This window comes from Oryx dammah, unplaced genomic scaffold (genome assembly GCF_014754425.2).
Source record: "Oryx dammah isolate SB20612 unplaced genomic scaffold, SCBI_Odam_1.1 HiC_scaffold_16, whole genome shotgun sequence".
NCBI lineage: Eukaryota > Metazoa > Chordata > Mammalia > Artiodactyla > Bovidae > Oryx > Oryx dammah.
The window spans coordinates 47,944,898-47,967,575 of NW_024070200.1; the positions used below are offsets into that span (position 1 = coordinate 47,944,898).

Consider the following 22,678-nt stretch of genomic DNA (forward strand, 5'->3'; position numbering starts at 1 on the left):
AGTTGCTTCCCAGCATGTGGGATCTTCCCAGACCAGAGATCGAATGCGTGTCCATGAAACGCAGGCGGAGGATTCTTAACCACTGGACTACCAGCGAAGTCCTACAACTTGGGTTTTAATGCTCATTGTATTAAGCATAGTTTCTAAACATTGAAACTTGGTGGTATATTGGAGAAGACAAGAGTCAAATATGGCTTGAGTGATGGGGTGGATGGTGCGGGGCATGCTGGAAGAGATGTTTGAGGGCGGTTTCCTGGACAGCTCCTGCTCAGGAATATGCAGGATGAGCCCCCTCTGCAGGACTTCCACTGACTGTTCACCCACAAAATTGCCTCCCCAGCTGGAGAGGCTGGCTAAGAACTCAGTGGCAGCCCCCACCTCCCGCTAGCCTCTTCTAGGGCCAGTTGTCCAGCCAGGAACCCAAGGCTGGGGGACAGTGTGGTCCACCAGTGAATCCCATGCCCATTCCAAACTGGGGACTTATGAGCCAGAACTGTGGGGCCAGGATTTCTCAGGCCATCCTGCTCTCTGCCCAGCTTGCTAGAAGGCCTGAACAGCAGTTCCCTAGTGCTTTCATCCATCCACCCCTAGGTCACCCCAGCTCTGGGGCAGAGAAGGGGCCCAGGGATGACTTCCTGGTGTGAGTGCCCAAGGAGCAGCCAGGGCTTCTGCCACACCATCCCAATCCCAGATATCTCAGAGCGGATGAGTCCTTCTCGGCTTTAGAAGAGGTAGCGAAATCAGAAGAAAACAAGGCTGGAGGCTTCCTGGGGTCTAGGAAGGGTGAGCTTTGCTGAGCTTTGATGCGGCGTGGGGAGGGCTGCGATAGAAAGGAAGGGGGAAGGTCTCTGCGCCTGAATGAACAATCGAACTACAGTAGTTGATTTTTAGTTAGTGTTAGTCTCTTAGTCGTGTCCGATTCTTCGCGACCCCATTATCCCGCCAGGCTCCTCTGTCCATGGGATTTCCTAGGCAAGAATACTGGAGTGGGATGCTATTTCCTTCTGCAGGAATTGATTTTTAGGGTACTGTTAACCGGAGTCTCAGGGTTAGAAAATGCTTGTGGAACGAAACTGTCTCCTAGTTAGTATTCATTTACCACTTGTTACAACTTGCATCATAAACCTAGATGCTCCGCTCCACCAGCTGGTGGGCTTTTCCAGCTCGTAAAATCCAGGCGGACTTGGTTGCTGTGTTCCAGCTTTAAGTGAGTAGATGCTAATATCAGCGCTCGCGACTCGGGGCGGTGCTGGGGGTCGCGGGGCCTGTGGTCCAGCCGTTCAGCCCAGGCCACGCCCGATTCCCCGCCCCTCGGGCCCCCGCTCCGCCCCGTCTGCGGACAGACTCCGCGGCGCCGCGCAGCCCGCGCCTCCGCCCCGGAGCGCCCAGGCGGGAGGAGTTGCGGATGAGGGGCGGGATGTTTTGGTGGGCGGGGGTCCCGGTGACGGCATCCGACCGCGCCGCGCTGGGGCTCAGAGCCTCAGTGCCCCGCGAGGAGACGACGCTCGCACTCTAGCAGGGGGGGGGGGGCGGGGGGGGGGGGAGGGGGGGGGGAGGGAGGAGGCGTGCGCTCGTCCCTTGCTTGTGCAGGCCTCGGTTGGGTGGCTGTGGGCGTCGGAACCCCGGAGACCTTTGACCGAGCACGAGGACCACGCCCTCCTTCCCCATTTTTGCTAACCTCCTCCAGGCCCCTCTCCGAGTGGACTGGAGACTCCCCTTCCTTAAGTCGGGGCCTGAGGCTGGCATTCCGGGCCTGGCCAGGAGGAGCGAGCACCCACGCTGCGAGAGTCGGGTTCGCCTTTGTAATCACTTTTCCCACTTTGCCGGAGCTCCTGTCCCGTGCTCGGCGCCTCCGACTCCGGAACCCTCCGTGTTGTCCGGGCGCCTTCGGTGCGCAGAGCACTGGGCCCCGAGCCCGGGCGCGGAGAAGCCGGGACCGCGGGGCTGGAAAAGCTGTGACTGAGGGATGCCCGAAGGCGCCTGTAGTATTGCGTGGCAGTTACCGCTGCTGCCCCAGGGCCGGACACCCAGCTGGGACTGTTGATTGAAGGAACGAGCGAACGATTACAGGTGCCGAGAGAAGTAGTGAAAAATAAAGAGCTGTGACCCTCGGGGTGGGGGCAAGGAGTGGGGGTGGTGAAAGTTCCCTTTCCCCATGTACTACTCACCAGCTGCTCAGCGTCGGACCTGTGCTGGGTGCTGGAGATACACTATGAAGGGGACAGGCGGGTCCCTGCCTCCCAGCCCCCAGTTTGGGAGGTGCGGGGAGACCAATGGATAATCTGGCTTTTCCAAGGCAAGGGAGTGATCAGTGGCTGATGGCAGAACTAAAGCGGTGGGTATGGGTGGGTGAGTGGTGGGGGCCACAGAGCAGACGCCCCTCTTTGGAGGGGAGGGCGCTCCCTGAGGTGGCCCTAATAACAGCTGAGTGTGCTGCAGGCAGAGAAAGGTGAGGAAATGTGGGGTATTAGTGGGTAAGTCATCAAGGTAGGCAGGGTCCATTAAAAGTTGTTTTTCCTGTTAAGGTTTTGGATCTAGAGCATTAGGGAGCCCCTCTTGCCTCTTTGGGGGGCAGTTTAAGCAGGAGAGTGGTGTGGTCACATTTGGATTTTTGAAAGATGCCCCTGGTTGTCACATAGGAAGGTGCAGGGAGGCTGAAACCAGTGAAGAGGTTGGTAAATATTCTGTCCAGTGAGCGGGATCCGGGCTTGGGTAATAGGGTGGAGAGAAGTGGGTATACTTGATATTTAGGAGATGGAATTGGCAGTATCTGGTGGTAGGGGCTTGGCCTCAAAGGATGTGCTGACTCTTTAAGAAGGTGGAGCGGGGAATGTGAGGTGACAAAGGCAGTCAGTTCAGTCACTCACTCGTGTCCGACTCTTTGCCACCCCGTGGACTGCAGCATGCCAGGCTAACTTGTCCTTTGCCAACTCCCAGAACTTACTCAAACTCACATCCATTGAGTCAGTGATGCCATCCAACCATATCAATCTTTCCCAGCATCAGGGTCTTTTCCAATGAGTCTTTTCCAGTTCTTTGCATCAGATGGCCAAAGTATTGCAGTTTCGGCTTCAGCATCAGTGCTTCCAATAAATATTCAGGACTGATTTCATTTAGGATTGACTGGTTGGATCTCCCTGCAGTCCAAGGGACTCTCAAGTCTTCTCCAACACTACAGTTCAAAAGCATCAATTCTTTGGCACTCAGCTTTCTTTATAGTCCAACTCTCACGTCCATACATGACTACTGGAAAAACCATAGCTTTGACTAGGCAGACCTTTGTTGGCAAAGTAATGTCTCTGCTTTTTAATACGCTGTCTAGGTTGGTCATAGCTTTTCTTCCAAGGAGCAAGTGTCTTTTAATTTCATGGCTACAGTCACCGTCTGCAGTGATCTTGGATCCCAAGAAAATAAAGTCACTGTTTCCACTGTTTGCCCATCTATCTGCCATGAGGTGATGGGGGTCCCAACGAGAACACAGATGCCCTTGGGTGTTGAGTGGAGGAGTTAGGGCCTCATTTTGTCAGTGATGGGAGCCGTGAAATGCTACCATGTAGGATTCTGTTGTGGCCCTTGCAGCATCTGGGCATCAGGTTAGGGCACAGAGGATGTTTTGAATTTTGACCACCTTCCCTTTTAATCCCTCTAAGGTCAGGAGCTGCAGGAACTGGCTCCAGGTCACCTGCAAGGTGAGTCCAGGTGCTGATAGCCAGGGCCTCTTCCTCTCTCCACAGGGCTGGGAGCAGCAGTCTCTCAACATGGGGCTGGAGGCCCAGAGGCTGCCAGGGGCTGAGGAGGCCCCCGTGAGGGTGGCCCTTCGAGTGCGCCCACTCCTGCGCAAGGAGCTGCTGCACGGGCACCAGAGCTGCCTGACGGTGGAGCCGGGGCGCAGCCGGGTCACCCTGGGCCGAGACCGCCACTTTGGCTTCCATGTGGTGCTGGATGAGGACGCCGGGCAGGAGGCTGTGTACCAGGCCTGTGTGCAGCCCCTCCTCGAGGCTTTCTTTGAAGGCTTCAATGTCACCGTCTTTGCCTACGGTCAGACGGGCTCTGGGAAGACATACACCATGGGGGAGGCCAGTGTGGGTGAGTGACCTGGCTTGAGACTCCCTGTGTTCATTGAGGGGCCTCAAATATCTCCTAAATTTCTGCTCTGCCATTTCCTGTTGAAGATGAGGAGGCTGGAGGAGGGAGGGCAGGTTTCCTAAGTCAATCTGCAGCCCAGGGTAGGATCAGCTGTGTCGTTGGATTGGGTCGGGCAGGAAGAAGAGTCCTCGGAGGTTAGTGGCCCTCTCATGTCCATGGGAGATGGGATCATACTGTCTGGTTCTGGGGACCTCACGGGGAGGAAGGGCATGGGAAGTTGTCTTGTCTCTGGAGGTTGTCAGGATCATTGTCAAGGGTCAGGATGGCAGGAAGGGAGACTGTCCTGGAAGAGACATGCTCTGGGGGCTGCATAACAGGGAAGCAGGCTGGTTCCATGAGGCTCTGGAGCAGAGTTTTGCAAGAGATGCTTTGGGCCAATTGAAGGGATTGCCCGCTTCTAAGGAGCATGATTTGAAAAGTGTACATGTTTGTTGTAGAAAATTAGGGAAATACAGAAAAGCACATCCACAAAAGAAGACTTATTTGATAACTGCCTTTCCCTGGTAGCTTAGATGGTAAAGAATCTGCCTGTAATGCAGGAGACCCAGGTTTGATCCCTGGGTTGAGAAGATCCCCTGGAGAAGGGGATAGCTACCCACTCCAGTATTCTTGCCTGGAGAATTCCATGGACAGTGGAGCCTGGTGGGCTGCAGTCTGTAGGGTCGCAAAGAGTTGGACACGACTGAGGGACTAACACTTGCACACTTTCTGATAATTGCCTTTCACTCACGCTGTTAGCATTCAGTTTTTTCCTGGTGAAAATTTTTATACTTAAAAAAATATGGTACCAATGTACCATTCTTTTGTATCCTGTTTTATTTTCTTAACAATATATTAATATCATGAACATTTCTCTATATCATTAATTATTATTCAAGCAAAAACTTCAATGGCTGCTTAGCATGCCATTGTGGATATAAGGTAATTTATTTAACCAGACCCCCTCTTGGATGTTGTGATGGACACTGAGGGTGTTTATGTTTTGTTTTTTTTTTTAAGTTATGAGGAAGAGTGGTTCTGAACATCCTTTTATTACTTCCTTGGCATAAAGTTAGGGGCTTCTTTAGATAACTGAGTGTAGACTATGATAATGAGTCCCCAGGAGTCATCAAACAAAGGGTATCTGACTGTCTGGCAGGGGTGTAGTGGAGATGCTTACATCATGAAAGTGGTTGGTTGAACCTTGAGGGGTTGCTTCCAACTCTGAAATTCTGCCTGAGCACCCTAGAGCCTGGCCTGGCTGCCCAGCCCATGCTGGCCTCTGCCTCTACCTTCTCCACACTGGAGCCCCACCTGCCAGCTTCTGGCAGGAGCCTCTGGGCCCCGTGGGCGCCATGCCCAGCTGAAAGCACCATGGCAGGTGGCCCTGCGGTGTCTCCCCAGCCTCCCTTCACGAAGACGAGCAGGGCATCATCCCTCGGGCCATGGCCGAGGCCTTCAAGCTGATTGATGAGAATGACCTGTTGGACTGTCTGGTGCACGTGTCCTACCTGGAAGTGTACAAGGAGGAGTTCCGAGACCTGCTGGAGGTGGGCACCGCCAGCCGGGACATCCAGCTCCGGGAGGATGAGCGTGGGAATGTTGGTAAGAAATTCCTGGGTCCTCCTCTGGTTGGGCGTGGGGAACCTGGCTCAGGGAGGCTTCACCTGCTTAGGGTGGATACCCTGTCTGTAGGGGGGTAACCTCCTAACTAGGAAACTCAAGCTCTGGGAAGTTTTGCTTTCATTTCCCTTTCTCTGCTGAGTTCAGTATACACTGGTGTACCCAGAGTGAGTTCAGTACACACTGGTGTACCCAGAGTGAGTTCAGTACCCACTGGTGTACCCAGAGTGAGAGTCACTGAGGTGGGCACAGGAGAAGCTGAAAAAAGTGAAAGTGTTAGTTGCTAAGTCATGTCTGACTCTTTGCAACCCCATGGACTGTAGCCTGCCAGGCTCCTCTGTCCATGGGATTCTCCAGGCAGGAATACTGGAGTGGGTTGCTGTGCCCTCCTCCAGGGGATCTTCCCAACCCAGGGATCGAACCCTGGTCTCCTGCATTGGAGGCAGATTCTTTACCACCTGAGCCACCAGGGAAGCTGCTGCTGCTGGGCAGGACCCCCTGGGCATGCAGAAGGGGCCCCTGAGTCAGGAGGAGCTGTAGAGGACCAGTCTTGCTCAGCCTGCCCTCCTGGCTGGTCAGCCTCAGGCTGCCCTGCCTTGGGCTCACAGCCTTCTGTGCCCACAGTGCTGTGTGGGGTAAAGGAAGTGGACGTGGAGGGCCTGGACGAGGTGCTGAGCCTCCTGGAGATGGGCAACGCAGCGCGGCACACGGGAGCCACACACTTCAACCGCCTCTCCAGCCGCTCCCACACCATCTTCACCGTGACCCTGGAGCAGCGGGGTCGCGCCCCCAGCCGCCTGCCCCGACCTGCGGCCGGCCAGCTGCTTGTCTCCAAGTTCCACTTTGTGGACTTGGCAGGCTCAGAGAGGGTGCTCAAGACAGGCAGCACAGGCGAGCGACTCAAGGAGAGCATCCAGATCAACAGCAGCCTCTTGGCGCTAGGCAACGTCATCAGTGCCCTAGGTGATCCCCAGCGCCGGGGCAGCCACATCCCTTACCGGGACTCCAAGATCACCCGGTGAGCTGCCGCTGCTGCTGGCCCAGTGAAAAGAGGCCCCATGAGCCTCTTAGTCTGTTCTGGCTCCTATCTGGCTGCTCTGGCTGGGGTGAGGTGACAAGATATGGGTCCCCCTCTGATTTCTGGGGCGCAGTCTACACCTGGTTGAAGTTTTGGGCCCACAGGGAGCCACGCAGAGATTCAAACCCTCTTTGGGGTCTGAACTTCTGGCTCTGGCACTTGGGGGCCCCTGACACATCTCCCTGGTGCCTCAGGATCCTCAAAGACTCCCTGGGCGGGAACGCCAAGACGATGATGATCGCCTGCATCAGCCCTTCCTCCTCCGACTTTGACGAGACCCTTAACACCCTCAACTATGCCAGCCGCGCCCAGAACATTCGCAACCGCGCCACTGTCAACTGGCGGCCTGAGGCTGAGCGGGGGCCGGAGGAGGCCGTGGCCAGCGCCCGGGGGCCGCCTAGGCATCGGTCGGAGACACGCATCATCCATCGGGGCCGGCGCGCCCCGGGCCCTGCCGCCGCCTCCGCCGCGGCCGCTGCCCGCCTGGGCGCTGAGTGCGCGCGTTACCGAGCCCGCACCGACGCCGCCTACAGCCTCCTGCGCGAGCTGCAGGCCGAGCCAGGGCTTCCCGGCGCCGCCGCCCGCAAGGTGCGCGACTGGCTGTGCGCCGTAGAGGGCGAGCGCAGCGCCCTGAGCTCCGCCTCCGGGCCCGACAGCGGCATCGAGAGCGCCTCTGCTGAGGAGCAGGCCACCCATGGACCCAGCGTGCGAAGGGTGACCAGGGGCCGGGGGTGGCCTGGTGGGGGGCGGGGAGGTGAGGAAGAAGGTTTTCCATACTGGGATTCAGAGGCATTTCTGCTGATGACCTTTGATGTATCCTCAGGGTTTCCATCTGTTAAAAGATAACAGGAGTATCTACCTCCTTGGGATGTAAGGACTGAGGGTGTCATAAGTGCTGGTGAAGGCTAGTTCTTAATAATTGTAGTGGTGATATTACTGTTAATGAAAATATGATTAATAATGACAAGAGATAGCCCAATGGCTTGTGGAGGGAACTGCAGGCCACGTGGGGTCTGGACCCCCTTCCCAGTTGCAGGCAGGCTTTGGAGCAGAGTAGCAAGCAGGGCCGGTGGGGTGACCTAGGGACAGGTAGGCTCATCCTGACTGTTCCCCTGAAGCTGTGCTCCCTGCCCCACTAGGAAGATGAGGGCCCGCTGCAGCTGCTGGCCCTGCAGAGCCAGGTGGCCCGGCTGCAAGAGGAGAACCGAGACTTTCTGGCCGCGCTGGAGGACGCCATGGAGCAGTACAAACTTCAGGTGGGTGCCCCCTGCCACAGTGATGGAGGGGAGACTTCTGCCGGGAGGTGAAACAGCTGTGTCGGAGTGAGAGGAGTGGGTTCTGGCAGGTTGGGTAGAGGTGGGAGCAGAAGTGCAGAGGAAAGGAACAGATTGGTGCAAGTGGGTGTGTAGGGCGAGTTGGAATTGGGACTGGAGAGGCAGCCCTATGAGACTCCTGAGCCCTGCTTTTCCTTTTGTGCAAAGATAACCAGGTCAGCGATGCTCCTAGCGCCCCCTGGTGGCAGTAAGTGGCATGAATATGGAGGGAGTGATAGATGGGGCAGAGTCGGTTCAGTCCCAGTCTGTCCAACTCTTTGCGACCCCATGGACTGCAGCACACCAGGCCTCCCTGTCCATCACCAACTCTCGGAGCCTGCTCAAACTCACGTCCATCGAGTCAGTGATGTGGCCGGTGGGAGAGTTTAAAACCTCAGCTAATGTACTGTGTATTTCAGAGGGACACCAAGAGGTGGTCAGAGGCATTTGGCCCTCCATTTTAGCACAGAGAGGGCAGGGTGGTCTCAGACGTGTTCTTCATTTTCCTGCACTTCTGCCTGTCAGAACCTCGGCTCCCCACCTCTCTCTCATGCACGTCTCCCATCACCACCTGGACCGTGTCTTGCAGAGTGACCGTCTTCGTGAGCAGCAGGAGGAGATGGCAGAGCTGCGACTGCGGCTAGAGCTGGTGCGGCCAGGCTGGGGGGCCCCAGGGATCTTGCAGGGCTTACCTCCGGGATCTTTTGTGCCCCGGCCTCACACAGCCCCCCTGGGAGGTGCCCACACCCGTGTGCTGGGCATGGTTCCTCCCGCCTGCATTCCTGGAGATGAAGTTGGCCCTGAGAACTGGGGAGAGGTGAGACGATGGCAAGGCTAGGTGTCTGCTTGTCAACCTGGGCAGGCTCAGGCAGGGGAGGGGCAGTCCTGGGGAGTGTGTCACTCAGCTCGTGGTTTCACGGGACCAGCTATGAAATACCCCTTTCTGGTGTTCCTGGAGGAGTGGCCCAAATTTGGGTAGGGCCTCTCAGAAGGGTCTGGTGCCATGGAGCATTCTTGGAGTAGCTGGAGATTGCTTGGAGTGAGGATTACAGAGGGGATTCTGGCTTCCAGTATGGAATGGAATGCTTGCCTGCCTCCAGGGGTGGGGAGCTCATCACCTCTGAAGTCGTCCCCCCCCCCACACACACACCATCTTTGGATGCCTTCCTCTGCAAGTTCAGTTTTCCATGAGCTCTGATCTCCTTGCGCTTGGTCTCTTGTTTCTAGTTCTGTCACTTGGGGCCTTTTGGACAAAGGCTACTCCTGCATCTGCCTGAAAGCTCTGGGTCATCTGAGCTCTAAAGGCCAGAGGCACTGAGGGGTGGGAGGACGTGGGTTTGGAAGAAGCCTGTTATGGACTCCCCACCCCCCACTCTGGTGGGGCGTTGTTGGTGAGATAAGACTCGCTGCAGATGACTTATATACACGGTGGAAAGGGGAGGTTGTCCCCTGAGGAGTGCTAGTTCAGCTGTGGGAGCTGGAGCAGGGTGGGGGTGGGGGTGGGGGGGCAAGAGAACAGGAGGAGTAGAGGAAGGAATAAGGAGGGGAGAAGTTTCTGCTCCAACTTGAGACTGGAAAGGCCTCTCAGATACCACTGGAGCTAGATCCTGAAGGTTAAGGTCAGGCTTGAAGAGCACGCAAGGTGGGCCGAAGACTGGGTGGGGGTGATGGCTGATGGAGAAGACCCTGGGAGCCTGTCCTGAAGCCCTGGCATTCCCCAGAAGATGGAAAATGGCAGGGAGGCTGGAGCCAAGTTTCTGACTGAGGGAGACAGGCTGGGAAGTGGCTCTTCAGATGCATCAGAGGAAGAGGAAGGAGACGAGGAAGAGGAGGGAGAGAAGGAGGGGCTGCCCCAACAGAGCCTGCACCCACGAAGGTGAGTGGGACCCGTGGCCCACCTGACAAGGACCGGCTCAAGGCCTCAGCTGGGCAAGAGGGGGATCCCACTGTAGTCTCAGGGTGCCCTTGCCTCCATCGGCCTGGCCAGCCCTTGGGGAGAGCAGGCCAGGGCTGTGGGCTTCGAATCAAGCGTTCTCACTGGGGCAGGTGTGCTGAGGGATGGACCCAGCCTCCTGGTTCTCAGCCTCCAAGGTGGCCCTCAGTGCCTTGCCGTCTCAGCTCAGCTGCTGGCCTCTGAGTTCTACCAGACACATCCTGGGGTCAAGGTGACCCTGGGATGATGGAAAGCCTGGGGTTCTCTCTTCCCCTCTGGGCCTGGGAGGTGGCTGGGCTGGGGCAGGGCTGGGGAGGGGTACAGACTCCCCTTCTGCCTTCCAGGAATGGGATTAGCAAGTGGAACCAGAAGATGGGGGCCTGCCCAGGGAGTCCACTCAACAGGAAGGGCCCAGAGCTTCGCCTGGAGGAGCTGGGTGCAGCTACCCCGGGACCCAGAGGTGAGCTGGGTGGGGCACAGAGAGGGTCCTGACCCCTTTACCCACTCATGGTCCTAGACTGGCCACCCTGGAGAGTCCACATACCATCCCTGGCTGCCCCTGGCCAGGGTATTCCTCCCCTTCCCTCCCTTCTGCCCACCCCTGCTTCCCCCACTATCTGTCATGGCAGCTGCCCTGACCGTCAGCCTGTTACAGTGGTTGGTGGGAGCAAGGCCCTGGCTCAGCCCCGCCAGCCCCCTGCGGCCATGGCCTCTGAGTGGCGACTGGCCCAAGCCCAACAGAAGATCCGTGAGCTGGCCATCAACATCCGCATGAAGGAGGAGCTCATTGGCGAGCTGGTGCGCACAGGTGAGGCAGGGGCTTTGGGCTGGGCCTCCCGCCTGGGGGTGGGTGGTTAGAAGCGGGGTCCAGATGTTTGCCCACTCAGCTTCTTCCAGATGGGTGGCCTTGAGCAGGTAGGATAACCGTTGTGTGCTCTGAAGTGGAGATAGTAACTGCACCTGTTTCATAGGTTGTTGGAATGAGTTAATTCAGGTAAAATGCTTAGACTGGTTTTCAGGAAGCGTTCTTGCTTACTGTTATTAATCAGTTGCCTGCTGTGTGTCAGACACTGCACTGCACGGGGCACAAACAGCAGTCTTGGGGAGCAAACAGTGTCCCCCAGTCATAGTAGCATGTCTGCTACTGGTGACACAGGCAAGTGAGCAGGGGATGGTTTCAGGTGGTGACTGGTCAAGCTCTTTAATTTTAATAGCTATGAGTTTACTATAAAATGTATTGGCAACAGCTGCAGACAGACATACGAGAGTCCCTACATACCCATCATTCAGATTTAGCATTTCCAAGCTTGGCCCACATTTGCATCTCTCCCTTTTTTCTTTGCTGAAATTTTTTGTTTCTAACTTATTGGCTGTGCCGGATCTTTGCTTGCAACTTGCAAACTCATTAATAGCTGTGGCGTGCTGGATCTAGCCCCCTGAACAGGGACTGAACCTGGGCCCCCTGAATTGGGAGCACAGAGTCTTAGCCATTGGACCACCAGGGAAGTCCTTTTTTGCTGAAATATTCTGAAGCAAATCCCAGACTTCATGTCATTTCATTCCTGCACCTTTTAGTATGCCTCTTTTTGGATATTTTAACCAAAATGCCATTAGCATATCTAACTAAACTGATGCCCTCACAGTGCTCTGAACAGAAGCAGTTCTTCAACAGTGTCTGTGTGCAGCTCTGGGCTTGTCCACACATTTGCTCATTAGGTCTCTGAAATCTCCCTTCTCTCACCTTTTCACAGTCATCCTGTAGAATGTTCCAGATCCCAGATATTCTGGGTTTGTCTGTTAGCTTCCTTGTGGTGTCATTTAGCTTGTTCCTTTGTCCTATCTCCTACAAATGGAAGTTAGTTCTAGAGGCTTAGTTGTATGCCGCTTCAAGTTACATATTTATTTTAGCATGTGTTAGTTAACCTGTATTTTCTCTGGGTCACTGCTATGGAAAAGTCAATTAAAGAAAAGTAGTAAATGGTCACAGTACTGGAGGGTGCAGTCATCATGAAATCCTTGTAGGTGCCAGGGACTGACAGGTCTGGGAAAGCTATTGGGAGGAGGTGCGATGCTTCAGGGAGGGGTCTCCGGTGCTGACTGCACCCCGGTTCTTCCAGGGAAGGCCGCCCAGGCCCTGAACCGTCAGCACAGCCAGCGCATCCAGGAGCTGGAGCGGGAGGCGGAGCGGGTGCGGGCCGAGCTGAGCGAGGGCCAGAGGCAGCTGCGGGAGCTCGAGGGCAGGGAGCCCCAGGACGCCGGTGAGCGCTCGCAGCTCCAGGAGTTCCGCAAGAGGGTTGCCGCCGCTCAGAACCAAGTGCAGGTCAGTGTCAGGACCCCGGGTGTGGTGGCTGCAGCCTCGCAGGCTGGGGTCCTGGGATCAAGACATGTGTGAGCCTCAGAGCCCACGCCCACTGTGGAACCAGGGGTTGCCCCAGCCCTGGCTGGTGATGCGAATGCCCTCCTGGCCTTCCACAGTGAGGCTGGTATTAGGTAGGAGCTGGCAGTGCTGGGATCTTTGAACACAGCAGAGGCAGGGAGGTGGGCCCTGCCTGAAGACCACCTCAGGAGCCCAGTGAGGATGAGGGAAGGGTATGGGAAGGAACCAACCCTCCCTCCTGTAGCCCTCCCCTCCCTCCGTATGTCTACCTTTCCAGCAGTCTGTTTATCCATCCCTCCAGCCCATCATCCCTCTGTCCATCCACCCACCAGTCCAGGTGTCTGTCTAATCCAGCCGTCCAGTTATCCTTTTATCAGTTGAGTGACTATTTATGTGCCTGTTCATTTGTCTATTTCTGTTTATCGATCCTTGCATTGTCTGTTCGTCCTGTTTTTTACTTTTTTTAAAAAAGTGCTTTTTAATTTATTTGGCTGCACTGGGTCTTAGTTGCAGCATGTGGGATCTTTAGGTGTCACACAGGATCCTTTTAGTTGTAGGCATGTGGGATCTAGTTCCCTTGCTGCTGCTGCTGCTAAGTCGCTTCAGTCGTGTCCGACTCTGTGCAACCCCATAGACGGCAGCCTAACAGGCTCCCCCGTCCCTGGGGTTCTCCAGGCAAGAACACTGGAGTGGGTTGCCATTTCCTTCTCCAATGCATGAAAGTGAAAAGTGAAGGTGAAGTCGCTCAGTCGTGTCCAACTCTTCTCGACCCCATAGACTGCAGCCCACCAGGCTCCTCCGTCCATGGGATTTTCCAGGCAAGAGTGCTGGAGTGGGGTGCCATTGCCTTCTCCGCTAGTTCCCTTGAGCAGGGATCAAACCCAGGCCCCCTGCTTTGGGAGCTCAGAGTCTTAGCCATGGACCACCAGGGAAGTCCCATTTTTTACCTTTATATGATCGCATCATCTGTCTGTCCACCCACCCTTCCATCCATTCATCTTTGCACCTGTCTGTCCACTACAGTAGAGTGATTAAGAGTGAAGGTTCAGGAGCCTTGACTGCTTGCGTTTGAATCCCAGCTCTGCCATGTACTAGCTGTGGGTCCTGGGTCAAGTTTCCTAACCTCTCTGCATCTCAGTTCCCTAATCTGTTAAGTAGGAAAGCTTTAAAGTTGTTTCGTAGGGTTCTAAGGATCACTTAATATACTGAGAGCACTTGGTGTACTGTGTGGTATATAGTAAATGTCACAGTATTTTGACATTTTTATAATTTGCTATTTTTATTAGTCTATTGTCCATTGGCCTGTCTTCCCTTTTGTCTGTCCCTCTTCATCGTCCTTCTGTCCTGCCGGTCCTTGTTGAGTGCCAGGCGCCATGCCCGGCTCTTGGCAGCTGCCATGAGCAGCCCAGCAGAAGCTATGTTGGTCCAGGTACTGAAGGAGAAGAAGCAGGCGACAGAGCGGCTGGCATCACTGTCGGCCCAGAGCGAGAAGCGGCTGCAGGAGCTGGAGAGGAACGTGCAGCTCATGCGGCAGCAGCAGGGGCAGCTGCAGAGGCGGCTTCGCGAGGAGACAGAGCAGAAGCGACGCCTGGAGACGGAGATGAACAAGCGGCAGCACCGTGTCAAGGTCGGGTGCTTGGCTGGCGGGGTGCCTGCGTCCCAGCCAGGAGGCCGAGGGGAGCGCGTACCGCCACGCGACTGTAAAAGGCTGGTCACGTGGCCTTCCTGAATTTGTTTCTTCACTTGAAAGTGAGAGTTAGAGGAAACTCAGGGCTAGGGTGAGAATTCAGTGAGATGAACCAGATAGGGGTCCAGCAATCTTGTGTTTGTGAGGCTGGGGGGTGCTGGGCAGGGTTGTCTTGGGAGCAGGACAGGCACTCCTGTGGGCTTTGGGGATCGTGGGCTCTGGGAGGACACTGGTACCCCACAGGGCCCTGCCCACCGGACTCACGCTGAACTCATGCTCCTGACCTCATGCCCAGGAGCTGGAGCTGAAGCACGAGCAGCAGCAGAAAATCCTGAAGATCAAGACAGAAGAGATTGCGGCATTTCAGAGGAAGCGGCGCAGCGGCAGCAACGGCTCTGTGGTCAGCCTGGAGCAGCAGCAGGTGGGGGCCGGGCTGAACTGCACCCCCGGGGCACCCGTAGCCTGCCCGGGCAGACTGGCCAGTTGCTAGAGTGCCCTGCGGGGTCAGCTGGTGGGCACACCATTCTACCCCTTTGAGCCGGGTGGCCATCCACACCACCCATGTGGCCAGAGGGGAGAGCTGAATTCCTTCTTGCTTCCCCCACTGTCCCTCAGAAGATTGAGGAGCAGAAGAAGTGGCTGGACCAGGAAATGGAGAAGGTCCTGCAGCAGCGGCGGGCGCTGGAGGAGCTGGGGGAGGAACTCCACAAGCGGGAGGCCATCCTGGCCAAGAAGGAGGCCCTGATGCAGGAGAAGACAGGGCTGGAGAGCAAGCGGCTGCGGTCCAGCCAGGTGAGGCCCTGCCGGGTGAGGCCCAGCCAGGTGAAGCCCTGCCGGGTGAGGCCCAGCCGGGTGAGATGCCATCAGATAAGGTCCTTCCAAGTGAGATGTCTTCAGCTGGCAATGCTGCCGGGTGAGCTCTAGACGGATGAGGCTCTTCTAGGTGGTGCTCCTGCTGGGTGAGTTCCAGCCAGGCCTCTGTCCTCCTGGGCTCTACCCTGTGCATCTTCAGAGTGTCTGTGATGTGGGCTCTGATGTGTGGGTAGAAGAGCCTCTCCAGCTATCTGCCCCCAACGCATTGTACCTCATTAACCACCTGCTCTGTGCAGGCGGAACGAGGAACCATAGGTGTAGAGAGGTGATTTGGCCAGAGAGAAAGAGCCTTCACTGGGGTTGGGGGCAGTTGCGCCTGCCCCCACCCACCCAGCTCCACTTGGCTTCGTTGCTCCCTCTTGAGTAGCAAGTTTCGGAGCCAAATTTCCTCCTCTCAGATGGAACCACAGTGTTGCCCTGAGGATTAGAGAAGGGGTATGTCACTTCACACAGAGCCCAGAGCTGTCCCAGGAGCCAGTGCTTAGGCTAGATGCCCACAGGGTTCCAGACCCTCTTCTGCTGTCATGGAGTCCTAGAGGGTTTCAGCTGGATTTTCTGGAACGTCCCTTGGCCATTAGAACCCTCCCTTCCTTCCACACTAGGTTCCCGAAGGGCCTTTGGGGTTTGGCCACTAACCCCCCATCCTTCCCATCACCAGCTGGAGTCAGGTCATCTCAGTGACAGGCCACCACCACCCTGCTCTGCCTTTGCCCATGTTGCCCCTCTTGTCCTTAGCTTCTCTGTGTCCTCCTTCCGGGCCGTCTCTGGTCCCCTAGGTCCCCACTCCCCAGCTTGTACAGAACCGAGAGTCAGACCTCCTGCTGGACAGCACACCTCCTTAGCCTCCATGGCAGGGCTGGCCTGTCCTGTGGCCCCTGGGAGGGTGGGGCCTGCCCCTTCCCTCATCACCGGCGGTGCCGCCCCCAGGCCCTCAACGAGGACATTGTGCGAGTGTCCAGCCGGCTGGAGCACCTGGAGAAGGAGCTGTCGGAGAAGAGCGGGCAGCTGCGGCAGGGCAGCGCCCAGAGCCAGCAGCAGATCCGTGGGGAAATTGACGCGCTGCGCCAGGAGAAGGACTCGCTGCTGAAACAGCGGCTGGAGATCGACAGCAAGCTGAGGCAGGGCAGCCTGCTCTCGCCTGAGGTGCGCCCTGCGGGCAGCCCAGACACCTGCTCCCCTCCGCCCCTGGCCCTGGCTCTCCGCTGGGTGTGGGCCTCCCTGCTTCGGGACACACATCCCTCCCGGGTGTCAGTCCCCACAGAAGGTGCAGGACTAGCCCTCCTGCCGCTGGTCCAGCCCCTGGGCCTAGGACACACAGCTGGGCCTCGCTGCCCTCGGTTGCCCCAGCTGGACTCGGGACTCGTCCTGTGTCCTGCATCACGTTGACCTCAGGCATATAGCACATGCTCACACCTCTCAACTCCCAACATGGGATGCAAATCAGGACCATGTCAGCACACCTCATAGCCACATAGGTTTGCCCTCCCGCCAGCAGAGAGAGCCTGTGTTAGAGAAATGGAGCCCCAGGGACTTACCTGGCAGTTTAGTGGTTAAGACTGTGCTTCCACTGCAGGGTTTGATTCCTGGTTGGGGAACTAAGATCCCACATGTTGCATGGTGTAACCAAAAAGTTAAAATTTAAAAGAAGGGGAAATGGACCCCAGCAGACCCTGGGTGCCTCTGCAGCCCCACCACGCCTTCCCTTTAGAGCAGGGTCTCCCAAGCACAGGTCACTCCAGAGGCTGTGAGCTTCAGAGAGCAGCCTCCTAGCAGAGCCCCAGCCTCCCCGACCCCTGAGCTGAGGCTGAGATGGATGTGCCCCTGCTCCTGCTGCAGTGGGCAGGGCGCCTCTGGCTCTGAGGACAAGCGGGCACATAAGGGCTGGGTTGTGGCTGCATGTGGCCATCATGACTCTGCCCAGGACCTCAGTGTTCAGGGGGCAGGTGTCCCATGGAGCGGGTAGCCCGTGCCCCCCTCCACCCGTCCCCGTGTCCCCGCAGGAGGAGCGGACGCTGTTCCAGCTGGATGAGGCCATTGAGGCCCTGGACGCCGCCATCGAGTACAAGAACGAGGCCATCACGTGCCGCCAGCGGGTGCTGCGGGCCTCGGCCTCCTTGCTGTCCCAGTGCGAGATGAACCTCATGGCCAAGCTCAGCTACCTCTCGTCCTCAGAGACCCGAGCCCTGCTCTGCAAGTACTTCGACAAGGTGGGTCACGGAGCTTGCAGACCGCCGCCTCCAGCGGGGTGGGGGGAGGTGGACGGCGTGGGCGGCGGGCCGGCCACACGCCTGCTTGCCCCTGCGTGAACAGTCCCGGGTGAAGGGAGCCGGCGCCGGGGGCTGAGCCTGGCTGTTGGGGACAGGTGGTGACGCTCCGCGAGGAGCAGCACCAGCAGCAGGTGGCCTTCTCGGAGCTCGAGTTGCAGCTGGAGGAGCAGCAGAGGCTGGTGTACTGGCTGGAGGCGGCCCTGGAGCGGCAGCGCCTGGAGATGGACCGCCAGCTGACCCTGCAGCAGAGGGGACATGAGCAGCACGTGCAGCTGCTGCTGCAGCAGAGCCGAGGTGGGGCCCGGGCCCGCCGCGGGGGCCGCCGCCTGCCCCGCAGTGCCTCACCACCTCCTCCTGCCTTTTTCCTTCCAGACCATCTTGGCGAAGGGCTGGCGGACAGCAGGAGGCAGTACGAGGCCAGAATCCAAGCTCTGGAGAAGGAGCTGGGCCGCCACGTGCGGCTGAACCAGGAACTGAAGCAGAAGCTCAGTAGCCTGAGTGCCGCCGGCCAGAGCAGGGGTAATTGCTGTGTGCCGTCACCAGGCCAGCCGGGGCTCAGCCCTGACGCCAGGTCTTCTTTGTTCTGGGCAAAGCTTAGAAACCACTCTGCCTTCAGTTCTTGGGTCATTTCACGTCGTTGATTGCACGGGGCTGTTGGAAGAAGGCTAGGGCTTCAGGAAGGGGTGGCTGGCTACCTCCATGTCTGACAAGGATGTTGTTATTGCCAGTGACGGGTGGGGAGAAGAGGACCCTGTGCCTGGAGAACAGACAAGCCCCTGGAAGCGAGGATGAGCTCTACCCAGCGCCTGAGCCTCTCTGGCAGCCCACCGGCACGGAGGGGGCCCCCCGCCCACGGGAGGAGATGCGGGACTTGGTCCATGCCCCGTTACCGTTGACGTGGAAACGCTCGAGCCTGTGCAGTGAGGAGCAGGGCTCCCCTGAGGAGCTGCGGCAGCGGGAGGCCGCTGAGCCCCCAGTGGGACGGGTGCTGCCTGTGGGCGAGGCGGGTCTGCCCTGGAACCTTGGGCCCTTGGCCAAGCCCCGGCGGGAACTGCGGAGGGTCAGCCCAGGGATGATCGACGTCAGGAAAAACCCCCTGTAGGCACACCTGGAAGACTCGGGGCCTGCCCAAAGGTGTGGTGTGACGCTCCCTTCTGTGAAGGAGTCCTTACCTCAAGCTCTGAATCAGGTCTTGATCTTTCTTGTTAGTCAACAAATTCGGGCCACTGCCCAGAACTGGACTTGAATCACTTGTTTAAAAAAGGTGAACATTCTACCAGTCACTTCCTTTAGGATGCGGCACCCAGGTGCCATGTTTTGGCTTTTTAATACAGTTTTTAAAGTTTTATAGTTGATTTATAGCATTGTTAGTTTCAGATGTGAAGCAAAATGTTTATACACATGCATATGTCCACTCTTTTTCCGATTCTTTTCTCATGCAGCTTATGAGGAGAGCTCTTTGTGCTATACAGTAGGTCCTTGTTGGTTATCTGTTTTATATATAGTAGTGTGTACATGTTAATCCCAAACTCCTGATTTATCCCTCCCCTTCCCTTTCCCCTTTGGTGACCGTAAGTTTGTTTTCAGAGTCTATGAGTTTGTTTCTGTGAATAAGTTCATCTGTATTTTTTGAGTCCACATATAAGTGATATCACATTTGTCTGATTCACTTCACATAGTATGCTAATCTCTAGGTCCGTGTTGCTGCAAACGGCATTCATTTTTTACAGCCAAGTAATATTCCAGTGTGTATATGTACCATGTTTGTGTCTGTTTCTCTGCTGATGGAAATTTAGATGGCTTCCATGTCTTACCTAGTGTAAATAGTGCTGCAGTGAACATTGGAATGCATGTATTTATCTTTTCAAATTATAGTTTTCTCCAGATACGTGCCTAGGGGTGGGATTGCTGGATCATATGGTAGTACTGTTTTTAGTTTAAGGAACCTCCATACTGTTCTCCATAATGGTTGTACCAGCTTACATTCCCACTGACAGTGCGAGAGGGTTCTCTCCACACCCTCGCCAGCAGTTACTGTTTGCAGACTTTCTGATGATGGCCGTTCTGACTGGTGTGAGGTGATGCCTTATAGTTTTGATTTGCATTTCTGTAATACCTAGCGATGTTGACCATCTTTTCGTGTTTTCTGGCCACCTGTATGTCTTCTTTGGAGAAATGTCTATTTAGTTTTTCTGCCCATTTTTTGATTGGGTGGTCTTTTTTTTTTTAATGCAGAGCTGCATGAGCTATTTGTGTATTTTGAAGATTAAGCCCTTGTCAGTTGCTTCATTTACAAATATTTTCTCCCATTCTGTGGGTTGTCTTTGTGGTCTCCTTTGCTGTGCAAAAGTTTTTAAGTTTAATTAGGTACCATTTATTTTTATCATCCTGGGAGGTGGATCTAAAAAGATACTGCTGTGATCTCTGTCGAAGAATGTTCTGCCTATGCTTTCCTCTAAGAGTCTTATAAAACACAGGCAATCACCTTGACTGTTCTGCCTATCTCCACTTCACTTAGTTGTTCTTCTGCAGTTTTATTATCTTGTTCCTTCATCTGGAACTATTTCTGTGCCATATCCTTTTGTCTAATTTTGTGTGTGTGTTTGTGGTCTCCGTTCTTCAGGCTGCAGGATTGCAATTGGTGTCTGCCCCGTGGTGGATGAGGCTGGTCTAAGAGGCTTGTGCAGGCTTCCCATGGGGGACTGGTGCCTGCCCACTGGGGGGTGGAGTGGGGTTGTCCCCCTGCCTCAGGACTGTAGAGGGGTGTTTGTAGGCGGCTGCTGGCTCCCGTTTTAGGCAGCCTGTGTGCTGAGGGGAGGCACTGTTTCTACTCTGTTGGTTTGGGCTGAGGCGTGCCAGCACTGGAGCCGGCAGGCTGTCAGGTGGGGCCAGGTCTTGGTGCAAAAGTGGTGACCTCCAGAACCCACACCAGTATTTTCTGAGGTGTCTGCCACCTGTGTTCTTGTCCCCATGGTGAGCCACAGCCAATTCCTGCCTCCCCAGGAGATCCTCGAAGACCTGCAGGTAGGTCTGGTTCAGGCTCTAATGGAGTCATTGCTCTGCCCTGGGCACCAGTGCTCATGAAACCTTGTGTGTGCCCTCAAGAGTGGAGTCTGTCTCCCCCAGTCCTGTGGAGCTCCTGCACTCAAGCCAAATGCTCCTCCCCCTGATGCCAGACCCTGAGGCTGAGAGCCTAACGTGGGCTCAATACTCACTCCTGTGGGAGAACTTGAGCAGGTGTGGGATTTGATTACATCGTGAAAGCGGCCCTCCTCCTGTCTTGTGGTTCTTCTTGGTCTTTGGGTGTAGAGCCTCTTTCTGGGTAGGTGCCAATCCTTCTTTGATGAGGTTGTTCAGCAGTTAGTCGTGATTTTGGTGTTTTCATGAGGAGATGAACTCAAGTCCTTCTACTCCACCGTCCTGTCTCTCTGCCACCTTTTGGCTTGAGTTTCAGAAAACCATCTTACAATAAATGAAAATCTCTGGAGGGAATAAACAATGGGTTTTATTTGTAAGATCATAGTAGGACTCAGATTTGGAAACACAACAGGCTTGAAAGCTTTTCAGAGACCGTGAGATGGTTCTGAATCAGCTCTTGTTAGCCAAGGCCCTGGCCTAGACTTGATAGCCAGCTGGGCTGCGGGGTGCCCTGGACAGCTCCACGACTAAGGTGAATTTCCCTGTGAAGGACAGGAACCGTGCTGGGGACTGGCCAGCTCTCAGGGCAGACCTTGAGATATGGCTGCTCTGGAAACCACTAGAGCTGGACCGTGGTCAAATTTAACCTCAGGTTGGAATGTTACACAGAAATGCACCAAATGCTAAGCAGCTAGAGATGACTTTATTGTTACACAGGGAATGCAAACCTTTATTCTGCCCTGTAACTCAGCCTTCTGTTTTGTGTACAAGCGCTGCCTCTGTCTTGGGGTCCTGGCCTTACAGCAACTGGAGGGACTGACGTAGGGGTCCTTCTCCCATTTTGCAAGTGACAGAGAGTGTTCTGAACTCACCATGATCACTGTTGACGTGGGGCTGGAATGGAATCCTGCCTTACAGTTCCTTGTCTGATTCTGGACACCCAGGCTGCCACTGAGTTATACTACCAGCTATACCACCTCACATGGAGAAGGCAATGGCATCCCAGTACTCTTGCCTGGAAAAATCCCACGGACAGAGGAGCCTGGTAGGCTGCAGTCCATGGGGTCGCTAAGAGTCGGACATGACTGAGCGACCTCACTTTCACTTTTCACTTTCATGCACTGAAGGAAATGGCAACCCACTCCAGTGTTCTTGCCTAGAGAATCCCAGGGACGGGGGAGCCTGGTGGGCTGCCGTCTATGGGATCACACAGGGTCGGACACGACTGAAGCGACTTAGCAGCAGCATACCACCTCACTCAGGCCAGGCAGGTGTGGTGGATTAGGGCTGGGCTTGGGGGTGGATGGATTCCAGAGGGGGATTTGAAAACTTGAAGGCATTCTACTGGGACTCTGAAAGCTGATCCTGGTAAAAGAGGCTTGGGACCAGGCCACCAGTTTCTTTCTGCCCATGGGAACCTGGCTGGCCTCACCTTCATGTTTTAAATTTCCTCAGTTCCATTAAGCCCTGGTTATTCCTGTTTTTGTGCAGCAAGCTGAGGGTTACATATGAGGAGTGGACCGTAGGGCCCTGGCTCAGATGGACCGGGTTCCTGGGTACATGACTAAGAATGTGTTTATTCTACACGTCTGGAATTCCGTGCGTGTCCAGAGAAAACTGCTCTCAGAGCACTTTTGTGAGGAAGTCCAGTGGCTCTGGGCAAAGTCGGTAGTGTTTGTAGTTACACGTCCCCCAGACGGTTCCATTCTAACTAGCTGAGCAGCTTCTTCCGTGAGTAAGTTCTGCCGATAGGGCGTCTCCTGGAGAATGCTCGGCTGAAAGGAGAGTCTTCTGCCGTGGGGGAAAATACATCCACATCCTCATCTAGAAAAAAGGGGAAAGACTTACAGAGGAAAGTGGGCTTGACCTGCAGAGGGTTACGCATGAAGATGGACTTAAGAAAACCAACATTGCTTGTAGGTGCTCTCACCTGTGGAAGCATTCATTACTCTCACTGTTTATCAGGCCCTCTACTCTTAATGTAAGCACTGAGCAAATGGCAACAAGTGACTGAAAATGCAGAAAACCTGTGGCGCTCCAGTTTTCTGCACCTTCTTTTGGTCTCAGATTGTGAGGGTTTTGCTATTTCGCATGATTTGTGTCATGGTCTTGAGGGAGGAGAACCATTGAAGACCCCCGCCTCCTGCACCCCCTCAACAATTCTAGCTACGCGGTGCAGTTAGCAGGTTCAATCCCATTCTTCCCAGGCGGGGTTGAGGGGAATCCTCAAGTCTGAAGGGTGATTATAATAGCCAGTCCTTTTT

General features: G+C 55.6%; 2 protein-coding genes across 4 annotated transcripts in view; one reads left to right on the plus strand and one right to left on the minus strand.

The window, feature by feature from the left end:
• Positions 1 to 1,441: 1,441 nt before the first annotated feature.
• On the plus strand, positions 1,442 to 20,761 carry KIF7 (kinesin family member 7). Of its 3 annotated transcripts, none has more exons than XM_040257567.1 (19): positions 1,442 to 1,519; positions 3,735 to 4,086; positions 5,530 to 5,730; positions 6,373 to 6,766; positions 7,021 to 7,540; positions 7,966 to 8,082; positions 8,729 to 8,956; positions 9,861 to 10,015; positions 10,417 to 10,532; positions 10,728 to 10,880; positions 12,190 to 12,392; positions 13,879 to 14,076; positions 14,432 to 14,557; positions 14,752 to 14,928; positions 15,937 to 16,152; positions 17,010 to 17,216; positions 17,372 to 17,570; positions 17,649 to 17,795; positions 18,005 to 20,761. In XM_040257567.1, the coding sequence occupies exons 2-19, from the start codon at positions 3,759 to 3,761 to the stop codon at positions 18,376 to 18,378; spliced, it is 4,059 nt and encodes a 1,352-aa protein (XP_040113501.1). In that variant the 5' UTR covers positions 1,442 to 1,519; positions 3,735 to 3,758; the 3' UTR covers positions 18,379 to 20,761. The 3 variants fall into 3 exon arrangements, with proteins under 3 accessions (XP_040113501.1, XP_040113503.1, XP_040113502.1); XM_040257569.1 differs by having other exon boundaries at positions 14,755 to 14,928; XM_040257568.1 differs by having other exon boundaries at positions 9,864 to 10,015.
• TICRR (TOPBP1 interacting checkpoint and replication regulator) overlaps positions 20,760 to 22,678 on the minus strand; it is a 43,268-nt gene continuing 41,349 nt past the window's right edge. The window contains exon 22 of the mRNA XM_040257570.1: positions 20,760 to 22,238. Within this exon, the coding sequence (XP_040113504.1) occupies positions 22,126 to 22,238 (113 nt within the window). The 3' untranslated portion in view covers positions 20,760 to 22,125. The remainder of the gene's footprint in view (positions 22,239 to 22,678) is intronic.